This window comes from Suricata suricatta, chromosome 1, assembly GCF_006229205.1.
Source record: "Suricata suricatta isolate VVHF042 chromosome 1, meerkat_22Aug2017_6uvM2_HiC, whole genome shotgun sequence".
Taxonomy (NCBI): Eukaryota; Metazoa; Chordata; class Mammalia; order Carnivora; family Herpestidae; genus Suricata; species Suricata suricatta.
Window position 1 is genome coordinate 64,871,790 of NC_043700.1, and position 19,168 is coordinate 64,890,957.

General features: G+C 39.7%; 1 protein-coding gene across 3 annotated transcripts in view; it reads left to right on the forward strand.

Moving 5' to 3' along the window:
* The window catches only part of C1H4orf45 (chromosome 1 C4orf45 homolog), a 94,629-nt gene that overhangs the window by 29,469 nt on the left and 45,992 nt on the right, over positions 1-19,168 (forward strand). For all 3 annotated transcript variants that reach the window (XR_003908695.1, XR_003908696.1, XM_029939479.1), the window contains exon 2: positions 8,025-8,257. Coding sequence is in view for 1 of the 3 variants with exons in the window: in XM_029939479.1 (XP_029795339.1) it covers positions 8,025-8,257 (233 nt within the window). In the remaining 2 variants the exon portion in view is untranslated. The remainder of the gene's footprint in view (positions 1-8,024; positions 8,258-19,168) is intronic.

A 19,168-nucleotide genomic window follows, 5' to 3' on the forward strand; every position in this document is an offset into this window, starting at 1 on the left:
TGAAAATATTTTGTGACACATGAGATTATTAAAATTCTAACTCCAGGGTCCATAAATAAAGTTTTATTGGAATGTAGGCACACAATAGTTTATACATTGTCCAGGGCTGCTTCCAGTGGTAGGGTCGAGAAGCTGTGTCAGTATAAAACATTTACTCTTTTTTATAGAAAAGTTTCCAAACCTCTGCTCTCTCTCAAAGGATTTAAATAGAGAGTAATACCAACAACTGCTCTCTCTCCCTCACATTTTAGGAAAATGAGTTCTGGGACTCCTGGGTGGCTCAGTCGGTTGGGCATTCAATTCTTGGTTTCAGCTCAGGTCACAATCCCACAGTTGTGGATCAAACCCTAGGTCAGGATCTACACCAGGCGTGAAGCCTGCTTAGAATTCTCTCTCTCCCTCACCCCCTGCCCCTTGCCAGCTCTCTCTCAAAAAAATAAAATAAAATAAAATAAAAAATTTTTAATTTAAACAATAAATTAAGAAAATAAAGAAGATGGGCTCTGAGGGAGCCCATGGTTTGCCTCCATTTCTTGTTTTTTTTTTTTGTTTGTTTTAAATGTTTATTTATTTATTTAGAAAGAGAAATGAAATGTCAGTATAAAGCTATATTCTCGGGCATGCGAGCACAAACACCAAAACAAATTATAATTAATCACATGGTCAAGAACCAAAGGAGGGTAAACTTTAAATAATTCATGGCATCTTAAAAGTTGATTGCAAAGCAGCCAAGGGTTACATTATATAAATGTGTGTATTTGTATGAGTGAATTTCTTTTTTTCCCCCGTGAGGAACATTTCCCTATATGCTTTGTAGCAGATAACCCAGAGGTCAATACACTCTCTTCCTTTCTAGAAAGCCACCATTTCACTTGGGTGTCTATAGTCGCTTCCCATGACTCAGGGGTAAACCCTGACTCATCTAAGCCAAACACTGAAATCTCAACCCTCTTGCCAGTCTTGGTTTTGAGAAGAGATGAATGACTCAATCCCGGCGAATGAGATGAGAGAGCAATTCATCTGGGGTTTTCTAGGAACGGCTTCTCCACCAAGGAAACACCGCCCCCCACCTCCCCCCCAGAACGCTGTGGAAGTTACAAGGCAAACAGAAGGCAGTTCACGGCTCTAAAAGGAACCAACACAGGCTGGCTTGAGAAGCAGAGGGACAAGGCGCACCTCACGAAACAAGTAGGAAACCTAAGCAGGCACATGAAACATAGATCAAACTGCACTTTAAAGTTTCAGTGAGTAACAGTGTCTGTCGTGAGAGCAGGAATGTTTCCTAGGGGAGAGGAGCATGGTCTTCTTTAGATTGTATGGTGTCTTGTGTGTTTGGAGTTAATATCATACAGCAGCATAGTCTTGGGTGACTTATTAAGAACAGAAATTTCCCTCTCGCAGTTCTGGAGGCTGGGAAGCCCAAGATCAAGGGACCTGGTGAGCGTAGATTTGGCGTCCAGTGAGCGCCCACTTCCTGGTTCATAGATGGCCATGTTTTTTGCTATAATCTCAAATGGCAGCAGAACGAGAGAGCTCTCTGGGGTCTCTTATGAGGGCACTAAGTTCATTTGTAAGAGTTCCATCCTCATGACCTAATCACTTCCTATAGGCCCACCTTCTGTGGAAGGAAACGTCATCACGATTGGCCTTGGGAGTTAACATGGATTTGGAGGGGGGCACAGTCATTCAGTCCACAGCATATGAAAAACCAGAAAACCAGAGGTCAGGTCTTAGTAATCCTTCTTCACTCTGACCCAGCTCCGGGCACTCAGTAGAGTGCCATCAATATTAGTTCGGCCATCGGCTGACCTGTGCATTAGTATCAGGTGAAATCTCTAATTCCTCATAACTCTAAATTGCAATGTATAATTTTATATGTAATTATCATATAAATTACCTTATGGACACAATAATCCCATGAATTTATTGGAGACAGTTTGAGTTTATTGGAGGCTGTCCTTAATATTTTCAGACTGTTCACAGGAGGTTTATTGTTTGAGAGAACAAATGTATGTAGCAAGGATGTGTCTGCCTGATGTTTATTTGGCTTTCAGAAAGCTCAAAAACTTAAATCTTTTTGGTTCATTTAATGGTTAGACCCAATGCATAACTGCACCAATGGGATTGAAATAAAGCGCTTAAAATTTTTTCAGTCTGTGGGTCCATTCTGTGGTAATCGTCAGAATCTGTGAGTCCTATTCGCATTAGCAGTGGCACAAATTAATTCCTGGCATCATCTCCTCTTTTCTTGTCCCTACACGCATATGTCAGGTGTGTACAGAAGAGTTCCTTTCATAGTTTCACATTCCCACCGTTGCTCTGATCTCCGCCTTGCCTTGAGTCTGCAATAAGTGCAGGTTTTCAGCACAGCACATCTATATTGGCAAATTTATGCCCATATTGTCAACAGATTTCCAAATATACTTATTAAAACACTCATTTCCATGTTCCACTTGATTCCTTTTAATGTATTTCCCTGGAACGTTTCATCTTGGTCACTGAAGTGGAGAAGTAGCCTCATGAGGCAATATTATAGAATGAAGTAACATCACTATGAGCTCTCATCCTTCTCTCTGCCTCTAACTACTAAAAATAAATGTTGTGAAAAGCAGTTCTTCCTCTGACCTTGCTTACAGAAGTGCTTGCTTCTCTGTTAATATGACTTTGTATGCCTCCTGTCTTATGATGGAATTTTATTTAAGGTTTATTTATTTATTTTAACTAATCTCAACACCCAACATGGGGCTTGAACTCATGACCCATAGATCAAGAGACAGACACTTTTCTGACTGAGCCAACCAGGCACCCCTTATGATGGAATTTTTTAAATCATTTATTCAGCAGACAATTCACTTCAGCATTCAACACGTATTTCTTGAGGACCAACTATGTTCAAGGATTGTGCTGGCCATTAAGGATTTACATATATACAATGGAATATTATTCAGCATGAGAAAGAAGGCCATCCTGCCGTTTGCAACAATATGGAGGGAACTTGAGGACAGCAAGCTAAGTGAAATAAGTCAGACAAGGAAAGGACAAGTACTATATGATATCACTTGTGTGGAATCTAAAAAAGCCAAACTTGTGAAAACATAAAGTAAAATGGTAGTTACCAGGCCCTGGAGGTTGGTGGTGGGGCAGAGAGATGTTTAAGGGTACAAATTTCCAAAGAGTTGCAAATAAGTCCTAGAGATATAATGCACAGCGTAGTAAATATTGACAATGATACCGTATTATTTTATCAAACTTGCCAATAGACTAGCTATTAAGTATTCCAACCATAAAAAGAAATTTTAGGGGCACCTGTTGGCTTAGTTGGTTAAGTGACCAACTCTTGATTTCAGCTCAGGCCAGGACCTCATGGTTCATGAGTTCAACCGTGCATCAGGGTCTGTGCTGACAGCTCAGAGCCTAGAGCCTGCTTTGGATTCTGTGTCTCCTTCTTTCTCTGCCCCTCCCCTGCTCACTTTCTCTCTTTCAAAAAGAAATAAACATTTAAAAAAAGAGAAATTTTAATTATGTGACAGGATAAATGTGTTAATCATTACTATAATAATGGCAAACACATTACAATACATATATCAAATCTACATATTGTACACTTTAAATTTACACAGTGTTATATACCAAATATATGTCAACTAAAGAACCTTTTTCTAAAGAGCTTATAGACATAGCCTTTACCCTCAGGAGCTTAAAAATTAGAAAAGATTAGGGACGCCTGGGTGGCTCAGTCGGTAAAGCATCCAACTTCAGCTCAGGTCATGATCTCACAGTTCGTCAGTTCAAGCCCCATGTCAGGCTCTGTGCTGACAGTACAGAGCCTGGAATCTGCTTTGGATTCTGTCTCCCTCTGTCTCTGCCCCTTACCTGCTCACACTCTGTCTCTCTCTCTGTCTCAAAAACAAACATTAAAAAAATTAAAAATAGAGCAGATCCAATAAATATGACATAAAAAAGGAAGATGAAATTAAAAGAAATTACTGTAAAAGTAGCAGGCGAGTGTCTAATTTGGACATGGGGATTAGGGGTGTTTTCTAGGAAAGCATCACTTACAATATACCTTGAAAGATGAATGCTGATAATGAAAAAAAAGCTAAGGAACATAAGAATAAGTAGCTAAAGTCAGATCATGAAGACACTAATCAGCAATACTAAGAAACCTGGATGGAAAAAATTATGAGACAGAAAAACACTTCATGTGCTTTTTTAGGAGAGGAGGTACGTATTTTAGCTGAGTTTTAGTTCACTTTTGGCAGTGGTATGGAGGATTGGAAAGGATAGAAACTAGAGCCAAGACTAGTTAGGTTATTGTGAGAGGCCAGATGAAAGATAATGAACGGCTGTTTACTTGTATTGCCTGCTTCTCAGAGGAAATGCAAGGCCCATGCAGGCAGGGGGTTGGGTTGCTCACTCGTATATCTCCAGCACTCAGAACAGTACCTGACATGGAGATCAAGAAATACTTGCTGAATAAATGAATAAGTGAAAGAATAAATGAATGACTGCATTGATTAATTAAATGAAACCCTGCAAATGTAGAGAAGAGGTCGGAAAGAGGCATTTCCTCAGAGATGGAATCTTCTCTTTTTCTACTGACACATGCCATAGCTGGGTCCTTTTCAAGCGTGGGCTTAACCAGATGAAGCTTATTGGAAAACCTCCCAGATTTGCCTGTCTGTCTCTTTCCAGCCTTTGTGGCAATCTGCTTCCTTAGTGTCCACCATCTCCCCACCATCTAGAGCAGAGGTCAGCCAGCCTTGGCTCCTGGATCAGATTTGTCCTGCCACCTGTTCTTGTAGGGCTGGTGCACAAAGAATGGCTTTTAGATTTTCAAGTAGGGAAAATGTAAAAGAAGATGTTGTTTCATGTGAGAATTACATGAACTTGCAATTTCAGTGTTCATAAATAAAGTTTTATTAGGACACAGTCACGCTCATTTGTTTACATATTGTCTATACATGGTTTTGCCCTATGGTGGGACCGTTGGGTAGTTAGACATGATATACCTCACAAAGCCAAAACTACTTTCTCTCTTGCTCTTTATAAGAAAAGTTTGCCAGCCCCTATATAGAACATGTGGTACACACACACACACACACACACACACACACACACACAATGGAGTATTACTCAGCAATCAAGAAGAATGAAATCTTGCCATTTGCAACTACGTGGATGGAACTAGAGGGTATTATTATGCTAAGTGAAATTAGTCAGAGAGAGAGAGACAAATATCATATGACTTCACTCATATGAGAACTTTAAGATACAAAACAGATGAACATAAGCAAAGGGAAGCAAAAATAATATAAAAACAGGGAGGGGGACAAAAACATCAGAGGCTTTTAAATATGGAGAACAAACAGAGGGTTACTGGAGGGGTTGTGGGAGGGGGGATGGGGAAATGGGTAAGGGCCATTAAGGAATCTGCTCCTGAAATCATTGTTGCCCTATATGCTAACTAATGTGGATGTAAATTCAAAAAATTAATTATATCAAAAATTTTTAAAAGAGAGAAGTTTGCCAACTCCTGATCTATATGAGCTCTCAGGAAAGGAACTGGAATTTAATCATAATAAGGAATAAGTCATTCATCAGTGAAAGCTCCTAAAATATGTTTTAAAGAAATGTAGGAAGACAAAACATCAAATAAAAAGAAGAGGAAAAGACACTAGTAATAATATTAGCTGCATCTTATATGCCACATTCTCAGCTAAGCAGCCCTTAAGATAAAATTGATTCTCTTCTCTCTGTCTGTCCAACATGGCTACAAGATAGGTAGGCATCACTATTCTCATTTTATAGAAGAGAAGCCTAAAACTCAGAGGCTGAATTAGTTTCTCTGGTTCGAGAAGCCAGCCTCAGACAAAGCCAGGATTTGAACCTACAGTAGTTTAGCTTCAAAACCATATCCTTAACTGTAACTTTAGAATTTCAGTACAAAGGAGCAAGTACCATTGGGCACACGTGGCGGGGAGAAGAAAAGTGCACACAGTTTTTCCCCAGGCGGACGATGGAGAAATGTAGAGCCACGAAGCCCGGTAGGGGTTTTAATGGAAGTACGTCTCCTTCTCCCCTCACAGCGTGGCTCGCACAGTGGAGGAAGAGTTAGGACTGATCGGCGGATGTGGGGCTCTCTGTGTAAGCACCGCGGCTGCTAGCTGTCCCACTAGACAAGTCTTCAGGCACAAAAGAGAACTTTAAAGAAGATGGGCAAGTGAGAGACTTATTAACCCAGGAGCTGCCAACGTCACTGTTGGCAAATGAGGGCTGGAGTTTGGGGAAGAGGATGAAAGATGGAGGAAAATTTGCCGTATGATGAAAAACAGCTAGAAACACCCTAAGAAATGTAGCCACTGTAGCTGAACAGAGATGATCATTGTTAAAGGAAAACTAAAGAGACCATGGGTCTCTTTCACCCTATTCAGAGGAGCCTGTGGCACAAATTCCTTCTGACAGGAGTTTTGTAGGTAAGACCACAACACCTGTCACATTGAGAAAGAAAACAGTTTTTCATGCTCCGGCCACTCTACTCTTTACCGAAGTAGTTATACCCAAGCAAAAACCTGACATGAATAAAAGTAAAGCCACCTCATATTCATCAAGGGAAACTAGCCACAGTGAGCACTCAGTGCACCATGGGGAGTGATGGTGATTAGGAGGCTGTGGAAACATCTGCCAAACCCAGGCATCTGATGAGCAATTTCATGTTTTCATCCACCCTGGAAAGCTTAGATCACCTTTCTAAGCACAGGCTTGTTAGTGCATTGACCATTCCATCAGAGTACCGGGTCAAAGCCCTGGCCCATCCATACTCTCCGCAAACACTGAACCCCCTGTCCCAAGAGCCAAATGAGAGGAGCGACAAGGGGCCAGAGGGGCCCAAGTGACATCACGACCACAACACAGCTTCTGCCTCCAAGGTCTTTTGGTCAACTTCTGGTAACAGGAATGGAGTTTTTTCTTTGTGTCCCAAATCTGTCCGCATGATCCTGCAACAATATGGGCTCTGGGAATTGTGAAACTCCTCCCAGCAGCCCCTCACTTTCTATTTTAAATCAGCACCGTTCTTCCCATAGATCTTTGCTCCCCTTTATGTTTCACATCCTCAACTTTCAATATGAGGTTCATTTAAGTGATCCTTTCCCAGACCTCCTCTTATTTGGGCGTATTTTACCAACGTCCACAATTCACAAATTTCTTTTTGTTCACTGTCTTACACCTAAAATACCAATATTTATTAAATATCTCTGCCTTTGGTAATCATCTGTTATAAGCTGCTCTTCTCATCTGGGAGTCTTCTCCATTTTCCAGTTGCTTCTGACACATTTGGGAAATTTCCTAATTCTCATTTCAGGATTTTATCTATCTAGATCAGACACCCCAATATCTAAAGGCATACATCCTGCAAAGTGAGGCACGAGTGATATGTCTAGATTAGGGGCACCTGGGTGGCTCAGTTGGTTAAGCATCCAACTTGGCTTAGGTCATGATCATGAAGTTCGTGAGTTTGAGCCCCATGTGGGGCTCTGTGTGACAGCTCAGAGCCTAGAGCCTGCTTTGAATTGAATTCTGTGTCTCCTTCTCTCTCTACCTCTCCCCTACTCATGTTCTGTCTCTCTCTTTCTGTCTCTCTTAAAAAGTGAATAAATATTTTTAAAAATTAAAAAAAAGATATGTCTGGATTAAATTGGTTCTAGAGAAAACAGTGGATGGGGGGTAAATAAGAGCCTAACTATGAGACAGCCTGTCTGGCAAGGAAGAGCCTGTTAGCTGTGACTCTGGAAAAGCAACCAATCTTTCTATGCTTTGTACCCTCCCCAAAATTGGAGAAAATAACACTACTTATCTTGTTTAGTTATTATAAAAATTAATATATCTAAAAGGCTTGTAATAGCACCGAGAACCTAGCAACTATCATATAATCATTAGTATTGTTATTTTCACCACTTAAAATGACAAATGCATTTGAGAATAAAGTATAGAGTTTTAAAAAATAGTCTTTCTGTCTTTTTAAGGCCCAGATTATATAAAGGATCATCTACCGAAGGTCCATCAGCACACTTCCTATATCGGAGAAAAGCGCCCAGCATTAGAAAAGACTGGAGATCTCAGATATTTATGGAGGCCTGCCTCAAACAGTTGCTTACCAGCAAAATATAAATACGAGTATGTTGGTGAAATTGGTTGGGGAATACCAGAGTATGATTTTATCAACCAAACACGGCTTCAGACTGGCTTTCACATCAAGGTATTGCTCTTCAATATGCTCTTCATAGTGTATTGTTTCTGATTTCAATCCTTTCTGAGTAGGCTTCCATTGGAAATGTCATGTTCTTGATTTGTCACTGAGAAATAATGGGATTTGAGATTTTCAGAAAAATAAATGTGTGAATAAATGGACTTGCTATCATTTAGTTCCTTTAATGCATGAGAGGAAAGGCGTGAAGAAAAGGAAGCCATGCATAATCCAAAAGCATTTGTGTTTGGCTTTGGAATGCATTCAGATTCACACTTCTGCTGCGACATTCACACATACTCCCCCCATCTTAGCACTGCGTTATGAGTGGGTGGTATTAAAAGAAGCCAGTGCTGGACATCATCCACAAGCCTAGAGAGTCCCAGGTCTTTTTTTTTTAATTTTTTATGTTTATTTATTATTGAGACAGAAACAGAGGATGAGTGGAGGGGGGGCAGAGAGAGAGGGAGACACAGAATCTGAAGCAGGGTCCAGGCTCTGAGCTGTCAGCACAGAGCCCCATGTGGGACTTGAACTCATGATTGAGATCATGACCTGAACCAAAGTTGGACACCTAACTGACTGAGCCACCCAGGCGCCCCAAGAGTCCCAGGTCTTTAAAATGCACTGTGTTGATAATGCCCTTGTATCAAATAAGCCAGGGTAATTAGCCGAAGGGTGCTTAGAAATCTTGTCTTCTTTCCTTTTGGTGTTGTATATATAGGCACGAGCACATACAGTCTCCTCTGAAACAAAACAGAACTCAGGTGCTTTTAGAAGGAAAATTTGAGAATTCAGACTTTTTTCCCAGGCAGGTCTTTGCGTTATCTGAAGACTGAACATGTATCAATCGTGAAATAATAGGAGTTTCTCAAATGCTTAAGGCAATATGGTACAGCCTCACATTGTACAGGTTAACAAAAGAAAAACCTTTTTCTGGCCCAACCTACAGCAGTACAAGAAACTGGTTGTGAGTTCAGTCTTTGAAGTCAGACAGCCCCGGATTCAAATCCTGACTCTGAGTTAGGTTTAGCTCTGTGACCCTGAGCTAGTGAGTTCACCTCTGTGTCTCCGCTCTCTTCTCTTCCACATGGCAATGGGTGGAAGGCTATGTCATAAGATCGCCTGAATTCCTAATGTAGTTCTGCCACCTACTAGCCGCGAGTGGCCTTGGGTAAGTTCCTTAACCTCTGTTCTTCCACATCTTCATGATGAATCTTAGTATTTAAGTATTTACCTTACTGGGCTATTGTAAACGCTAAGCAAGTTAATATTTATTAAGTGCTGGGAACGGTGCCTCACACATATCAATTACTCTATGTATTTAATATTATTTTTGTTATGTTGTGAGGATTACATATGAGAACACAAGAACACACTAAGTATGATGCCTGGCAACTGGTTGACATCCAAATGTCTGCTCTTAGTACTGTGGTTGTTGTATTCAATGTTACTCAGCGTCATTTAAACAGAACAAGTGCTCGGGTTCTTAAACTGTGTCCTATTTCACTTAAGGAAGAAAGATGTAGATCAGACATTTGATTAAATATCAAAACTGGCCACCAGCGAAAAGAGCAAGCAAGGGAGCTGGTTGGAAATAAATCCATAACTTTTGTTGTCTTTTTGCCTCTCTTTCGGTGACGCCCTGACCCTGTACATGGCCCTCAATCTGTCTGCCCATCTTGAGTGTGTGGATAGCTTCTCTTCCTTCTTTATCTTTAAATTAAGAACACTTTCATCTATTCAAATGAAGTGTATTCATATACTCCCTGGACTTTGAAGCAAGCTATCAATCCAAAAGAGATGTCAGCCATGAGCAAGCCTTCCAGGAAGGTATTTATTCTGTTTCTTTCACTCATATTTCACAGACAGCTTTAAATCACTACTCCGTTTGGTTAGCAATGTCTTCTTAACCCCTGTGAGATTGAGACTGAACCATACATTGATTTTCTCCCCCAGCTTGTGACACACTCAGAAGCTGGTCTTGTTTGGCATCAGCTGTAAGAACTGTTACTTATCATTTGTGCACTTTATTGGCCCTGGCCTGTTGGTCAGAATTGTTTTCAAAGATTTACCTGTCTCATAACAACCTTGGACACGTATTACAGGATTCCTTGGACACAGAACTTTCTAATGAAACCAAGATCACTGAGAATGACTGCACCGTTGACCCTCGAACAATGAAGGGGTTAGGAGTGCTGACCTCCCATGCTGTTGAAAACCTGTGCATAACTTTTGATCCCCCAAACCGTAACTACTAAAAGCCTCCTGTTGACCGGAAGCCTTAAAGATAATATAAAATAATCGAGAATAATGATAATGACATTTAGAGAATTTATTATATACTATATTCCTAAAATAAACTAAGAAGATGTTAAGAAAATCACAAGGAAGGGAAAATACATTTATAGAAGTGTACATATATACATTCTATAAAATACATTTCTAGAATTCCACATATAACTGGACTTGTGCTGTTCATACCTGTGTCGTCCAAGGGTCAACTGTACCTATTAGCCTAGACTTTGCATTCAAGGCTGCTAATTTCCCCTCCACACCAAGGCAAGGCTGCCTCTTGACATTCCAGGCAGATGGCAATATTCGTTTTTGAGTCTAGCCTCAGACTTAGATTCCTTATTAACCCAATGCTTCACGCAGCTACCTCTGATCAATATGACTTGGCATGAATTGACATTTGAGCTGATACAAACACATACACTCCATGCATAGAAATGAGTTCCTAATTACAAACAATATAGGAGACTCCCTGCCATTAACTTACATTCCTCCTCACCAGGTGGTTTGTTAATTCCTCAGTTTGATGTAACTTAGGGTAACAACTCAAGGCACCTCCTGTTCTTTCTCTGGTTCCTTGTCTTCAGTGGACCCCTTCTACATCCCTCCACCATCCTTGTCCATAATAACCCCAACCTAGATGGCACTTGGCTTCAGTCCATCTTCAGAGACTCCTCAATGTCTCTCCCTGCAATTGATCAGAACTTTGGTTTTAAGCACAAACCTTCACCTAATGGGTTTCTAAAGCCTGAACAGCTGCTCTTCCTAAAGCACCACTCCAGGTCTATAGAAGACTGACCCCCCAAGAAAGTTCAGGCCCCTCCATTAGACTCTTGGTAAAATGCTTGAGGCAACCGATTCCTACCTGGGAATGGTCTCTCCTATTTGGGGCACTAGGAGGGTTCTATAGATCATCTGGATTTGGGTAGAAAGATAATAACTTCCAGGCTGAGTGACACTTGAAAAATTTCCCCACATCACAGAGGTCAGTAAAAATCACAATATCAGGTTTCTCTTCTGGATCTTTTTTATGTTTAGGTATTTCCTCCTCACTTTTATATGGGATGCAATGTCATCATAATACATGTGTATATAAACTAGTAAAGATCATTGTTTTTTTTTATTATCTTAGATTCAAGAGCAGTGCATTCTTCTTCTTTTAAAAAATGGATTTAGTTTCTGCAAGAATATATGAAGATTATTGAGACAATTCTTTTGGTTTCAACCTCATGCTCAACTGAAGGGTATTTCTAACTCCTTCTTAGCTGGGCACATCTCCTCTCTCCTGGTCTTTCTTTAACCCAAACCTCAATAGTATCATCTGGCTTCCTGATGGCCACTTTCTGCTCCCACCCTGACCTTATAGCCGAATGATTTAAGTCATTTGGCTTTCTCACAGAAATAATGTTATACTGGACTTGATGACTAACTCTTCATAGGTATGATCACAAAGACAATATTAAATCAATTAATCATAACATATATTACAGCCAATATATCATGGAGTATAACAAACTTGAAAATCTATGCAGTATAATAAAGAGAACTAGGGGAACCCATCAATATATTTATCTGTGATGCAGTATAATATAATAAAGAGTAAAATCTTCAAGACTTTGAGACTTCTACCTCATTTTTAACTGTCACAAATTCCAGTGTTATGAAATGGAGGTCTTCTCTGTGACAGTTTTAGGGATATTTGAACAGACTTTTGATGAGCCATTGCATTTCTTGAATGGCTGTGAATAGACGAATCCAAGATTGGTTGCTTCATTAGACATTTTCTCTCTGTGAATTTGTTTAGAGAAAGTAAACGTAGGAAGAGCTGGAGTATTTGCTATGTGAGGAGTCTTCTGCAATTGCTTCCATTTTACAGTTGAAAACTGAGGTACTGACAGGTGAGTTTCTTTGTCCATGGCTGCACAGCTAGGAATTGGTAGAGCTGGGATTTCAACCCAGGCTGTGAATTCAAGGACTTAGCAGGAGTACAGTATGCATTAGATGAAACGACAGAAAATGAAATCAGAACCTTTGACTTGAAGCCAGCATGTGAAGTGCACATCTGTGTTATCGCTGTTCTGTAAGGCAGTGTCTGGCTGGTGGCCATCCCACTGCCTTCTCTTATAGAGTGTGCATTCTTTCTTCATGGTGCTCTCAATTTTCTCCCAGCTTTCCATTCTGCTTCATGTGTACCCCACAGACTTCATTTACAATATTAAAGTGAATTATGAGTAGATATCACCCACATACTTGATATAATAAGAAATAGCTTGATATTTTTGAGTTGTTTTTTTTGAAATTTGAATTTCTGTTTAACAAGCACGTGGAGTGCTTCAAAACATATCATCAAATACAATCTTCAGCATTATGGAAAAAAAAGAGAAGAGAGTGAGGTCCTAGTAAACCGTCCCTTCTTTTCTTGTATCAGCCCAACCCTGTGCATTCCTCCAAACTGTCCACCTTCACGCAACAGTATCCTAGAAAATATTCAGATGCACCTGGGAAAAAGTATTACCAGGGTGGAGGTGATCAGTAGACCACCAGTCACGTATTTCAGGATGTCTGAGTGTTTTTCACATCAGATTTCTTATTTACCTCTGGGTTTATTTAGACAAATCCCAAACAGTCTCATTAGAATTCCTAGGATCTCACACTCCTAATCTCCAGATGTTATTATAAATACAGAAGATTTTAAAAAGATAACAAAGCTCCCTTAATCAACCGAGTTATAAAGGGAAAACAGGAAATAGCTTTTCTAAAATTAGGCACGTCTTTGGATTGCTACTGTTCTTCCCCAGATGGGCGTGTGTGTTTAGCTCTCACTTTATACTTCCTAGAGTTATTTGCATCCTAACAGTTTGTGGTTTAATATAAAAATAATTACATTAGCACCTTTCATCCCTAAGTGCTGTATAAAGTCACGCATTTTCTGATACCACAGGAAGCCTTCTGGGAGGGAGTGCCACATGCTGACCATCTGTGAGGGAGGAGGAACATTGACAAGGGAGGCCATGTCACCCTCCCTCTTCTTGAAAATAGAATATTAACACCATTAACTGCCATATACATAGATGTTATATTTTCCCCATTTTATAAAACTTGGCTTTATAGGATGCCTCATATAAACTGAAGGAACTAACTTCCTTATAAAATATTACTTGTCGCTGGACTTCTGGAAAATAAATTTTACGTTTAATGTTTCCTTTCTCCAACAGACCATGAAAACAATAAGGGAGGCATGTATCACTGCCTTGCATTCTGTATTGGGTTCAAAGCAGTTCCGTGAATAACACATTTGAGACGGGAAGCGTCTGTGTGGTAGCCAGAGACCCAGCCACTCTACATCTTACTGGGCAGCCCAGCCCCGCTGACCGGGCACCCCAACCAAGCACAGGGCCTTCTCTCTCCTGTTGGGGTGATTTGTGATTTTATAAATACCACTGGGGAACTGGGGAAAAATACATTTTAATTTTCACATCTTTTGTTAGGATGTGGAAATGTGAAAATAAAAAGAAAAGAAAAGAAACTTTGTAATTTAGTGCCTAGGGGGTGATCTTATTTCTTAATTAAAGAAGGCCTAAAATATGCCGTGGTGGTTACTCACTTTTGTAGGCCCTGACAACATCTCTAGTAGGTGTCTCCTGGGAAACATCATATATTTTGTTTAAATCACACTACCTAAAGTCAGCAATTAAGCATAGACCATTGGTTTTCAACACATATCATTTGATGATGATAGGGAAATACAAAGCTAAGAAAAGACTGTATAAATGAGAGTGAGTTCTAGTAAACCTGTGGTTTAACTCGATGGCCGCCTCCGTTAACCATACGATCAGAGAATGGTGAGACTTGGCTCCATCTAAGTCCCCCAGCACAAGTAGCTAAAATACCAGGACATCTGTTTTCTAAATCTGGCATTTATCCCGGCTTTTGAAGATCTTTGAGGGAAATTCTAATCTAATCTAACTATTAGCAATTGAGGATTATAGTATCCCCCACTACTCAGGTACAACACTCCCAGAGCACCTCAGTAGTACTGACAAAAAATGTGTAGAATGCATAGCAAATAAGACTAGCAATATGTAGTAATCTATTCTTTTTCTGAGACTGAACCTAGGATATCAAGAAGTCTTAGTTGAGCAAACTGAAAATGATTCATTAACCATAGGGGATCCCTGCTATGTGGTCCCAGCTCTGTCCTTGGGCACCGAGAAAATGGCACCGAAAGGAAGTGTGGTTAGGAATCATCTCCCTCCGTTTTGGAAGAACTCATAGGAAACTTTTCCTCATGCTGTTGTAGTGTGACTCTTGTCAGCAACAGGACTGCACAATCCATCCACAATTCCCAATGGTTTTAAGCAACTTGAAGTCTGAGATGGGTTTTAATGAACTTCCTACTGACGACGGCCATACCACTTCTACTGCTTCTTACAGTGGAGAGGATTATCCGGAAGTGAGGGGGGATGGGTGCTGAGATGGCTTCGCTTCTGCAGCGTCTGTGTTGAGAGACCAAGTTGCAGAAGGGAAGAAATGAAGTTTTAAGGGTGCATTAGATTGAGAATTATTCTACTCCTGGTTTATTCAATAGTCATTTGAAAACTATTTACCATCTTTTTTTTTTTTTTTTTTTACTGAAACTGATTTATCCTCTTACTATTCATACGGCCTGAGCTGCCAAGCCTGGTGCAATTCTGTGTTGTAAAGCTAATTGGACAATTAACTTGGGAGAAGCACACTTTTTAGCCTTTGAATTAACAACAGTGCCAACACATTAGAAAACTCCAAGGGTGAGAACTGTTGCAAAACAGGCACTTGATTATATATCAGAAACTGTGCACTGAGCGCAGATAGAGACTTGGGAAGCTCTCCTGTAGCTTTTCTGTTGTGCAAATTAGTTGAATCTGCTCAGATTTCAGACCCTGATAAGGATCATCAACCCACTCTGGATAAAGGGCTGAGAGCAGAATAGCTACTCCTCACAATCCTAACAACTTCCAACAGAACAAGTTCTAGCCTTGTTTTAAAAGTAAACCTTTGAGTACCTTGAATATAAAATGAATAAGGAGAATGTTTACCACCCTGGAGAAGTATGGGGGGGAGGTGGAATAACATATATTTGTATTCTGTCTGAGAATAAATGAGGCAACTAGCATTCGTAGTGCTTTTCAGGACAAATCTAAGTTTGTGGCCTTAATGAAAAATGGAATGAAACTTACAAGCCAAAGTAGCCAGTTGAAGAACTTTTCATTTTCCACTTTTTCTCTCTTTGCATGCTAGGCTGCCTACTTATTATAATGTCTCAGTTTACCCATCTATAAAATGGGAATTGTATTAGTTTTCTTTCTTTAAAAAAAAAAAGTTTTTGTTTTCTAGAAGTCTCAGGAACAGAATTTAGTGATTCATCACTTACATATAACACCTAGTGCTCATCCCAACAAGTTCCCTCAATGCCCATCACCCATTTAGCCCATCCCCCACCCCCAACACCTTCCCAGCAACCCTCAGTTTGTCTCTGTGTTTGAGTGTCTTACAGTTTGCCTCTCTCTCTCTGTTTTTATCTTATTTTTCTTTCCCTTCCCTCATCTGTTGAGTTTCTTCAATTCCACCTATGAATGAAATCATATGATCTTTATCTTTCTCTGACTTGTATTAGCTTTTTATTGGGCACAGATGTAGCAGCTTCAAAACATCATCCATTTATTTGTTCATAGTTCTGGAGGTCTGAAGTCCCTGCAGGCATGGCTGGGTTCTCTGCTTGGGTCTTAAGAAGCTTAAATCAAGGTGTCGGCTGTGGCTGTGATCTCAGTTGAGGCTTGGGGTCTCTTCCAAGTTCATGTGGTGTGGCAGATTTCAGTTCCTTGTGGTTGTAGGATTGAGGTCCCAGTTCTTTGCTGGCTATTAGCCACAGGCCATTCTCAGCATCTAGAAGCTGCCCACATTTCTTACCATGGAGCCCCCTCCATCTTTAAAACAACCACAGAGAATCTTCCTCATATCAAATCCCTCTCATGTTCCAAATCCCCTTTTCCAGGAAGAGCCCAGATCCTTTTAAGGGCTGACCTGATTAAGTGAGGTCCATGGAGGATAATCTCCTTTTCTTAAAGTCAACTGACTTAGGGTCTTAATTGTAACTGGAAAATCTCTTTCTAACAGTAATTATATTAGTATTGGGGGGAATATCTGGAAGAAGGTGTATACACCAAGGGATGAGAATGGTGGGGGTCATCTTAGAATTCTGCCTAACACAAGGATGATGATGGGGATAATGATGATGATGATGATGATACCTTAGAGTATTGTTAAATGGATTAAATGAGATATGTGTGTACAGCTCTTCTCATAATATCTAGGATAATGTTTCAATAAATGGGATCCAGTAACACTAATGTTTATATATTTTTTTCTTGCCTACATGGATTTTTGAATTTTATTATTATAAGCACATTAGAACCATGATGGTATATTTTGCTCATGACTTGGGTACTCCACAGAAAACAGAGGTGCTGGGGCCATAGTCAACAAACTCAAAAAACCCAATGCTTAATCTATTTGCAGGAAGTTGATGTATTAATTCAAATTATTTAAAAACATTGCAGTTAAAAAAAAAGAGATACCAGGATATAATTTATGTTGGAACTCAAGCCCATGTATAATGTAGCATAAAATGAATTACTGGTCTCTGCATTGTTCATTTTTTGCATTTTAATAAAAAAAATGCATCACAGAATCCATGCCTTAAACACTGACATTTTTCAGAAAGAATTGTTTTGTTTTTACTCATGCTCTGAATGTAAAATGAATACTTCAAATGCTCCATTCATACAAAGGCCTTTATGCCCCCTTTCTCCTTTCAATAGTTTCTGTCTAGAATAGGCAACATTATGCAATTCGGTGATCCAGCTACAACAATGAGAATGCTTCTCACTGGCTGCAGGGAAGAAAGACACCTAAGGGGTTAACAGTAATATTTTGCAAATTGAGGCGAGTGAAGAAAAAATACATTAGCATAAGAAAAGGTAGCCTTAGGGAATTTTCCACTCAAATGTTTGGTACTAAGAGCTCTATGTTACCACGGAGGAGGATAGAGAAGAGAAACCCTAGTGTCTATGCATTCTTGAAATTCATTGCCATTGTATTCATTCTGCTGGTAAGAAAGACCTCATAGTTACAGAGAGAAAGAATAGTTCTTTCTAGTAAAAGTAAATAAATACATAAATAAAAATTGGATATATTAAGAAAATCATGTGGACTCAAATAAAGCAAAAAAAAGCAAAAGGATTCCTCAATGATCAATCCCCAAAAGATTTCCTAAGTATGTCAGGGCTAGACTAGAGGTGGTTTGAGATGAAAAGTTAGAGTTTTATTAAGCAGCGATTTCAGTTGTTAACTAGAATGGGCCCCAAATGTCGGCAATTAAACTCTCTCCAATTGAAGTTTTTAACTCATTTCAGAAATTGTATCTAATGCAGAGTGCCTGCATGTAGTTAGCAGATATTTCCCATTTATTAGTGTCTTATTTAATAAAGCTTATTTAAAGATTGCTTGAAAGGAAATACCCACGTTTGAGTTATGATTATTTTTGCTAGTTGAAAACATTCAAATTAACTAATTTCCTTAAGATAGAGACTATATTGGGGTGGCTGGGTGGCTCAGTTGGTTAAGTGTCCAACTCTTGATTTGGACTCAGGGCATAGTCTCACAGTTTGTGAGATTGAGCCTCGAGACAGTCTTCAAGCTGACAGTGCAGAGCCTGCCTGAGATTCTCTCTGCTTCTCTCTCTGCCCCTCCCCCATTCATTCTCATTTTTAAATAAACATTAAAAAAAAGAGAGAGACTCTACTAATCAGTTGTTACCTGTTTCTATGGAGGTGCTGAATTAGTTTTTGATTCAGTCTTTCTTTTACTATTATGAATTCACCAGTAAAACAAAAAAATTTTTTATATTCTGAATTTCTCTAGATTTAACACCATAGGCAGCATGACTATCCAAATAAATCATAATGAACTTTGTTAATGAATTAAGATAAGAAGATGGCACAAAAAGAGACACATAGACCAATGGAATAGAATAGAGACCCCAGAACTAGGTCCACAAATGTATGGCCAATTAATTTTTGACAAAGCAGCAAAAAGTATCCAATGGAAAAAAGACTGCCTCTTTAATAATGGTGCTGGGAGAACTGGACAGCAACATGCAGAAGAATGAAACTAGACCACTTTCTTACACCATACACAAAAATTGACTCAAAATGGCTGAAGGACCTGAATGTGAGACAGGAAACCATCAAAACCCTTGAGGAGAAAGTAGGAAACAACCTTCTTTACCTCAACCACAGCAATTTCCTACTCAACACATCCCCAAAGGCAAGGGAAATGAAAGCAAAAATGAACTATTGGGACCTCATCAAGATAAAAAGCTTCTGCACTGCAAAGGAAACAATCAAGGAACCTAATAGGCAACCGACAGAATGGGAAAAGATAGTTGCAAATGACATATCAGATAAAGGGCTAGTATCCAAAATCTACAAGGAACTCACCAAACTCCATACCCACAAAACAAATAACCCGGTGAAGAAATGGGCAGAAGACATAAACAGACACTTCTCCAAAGAGGACATCAAATGGCCT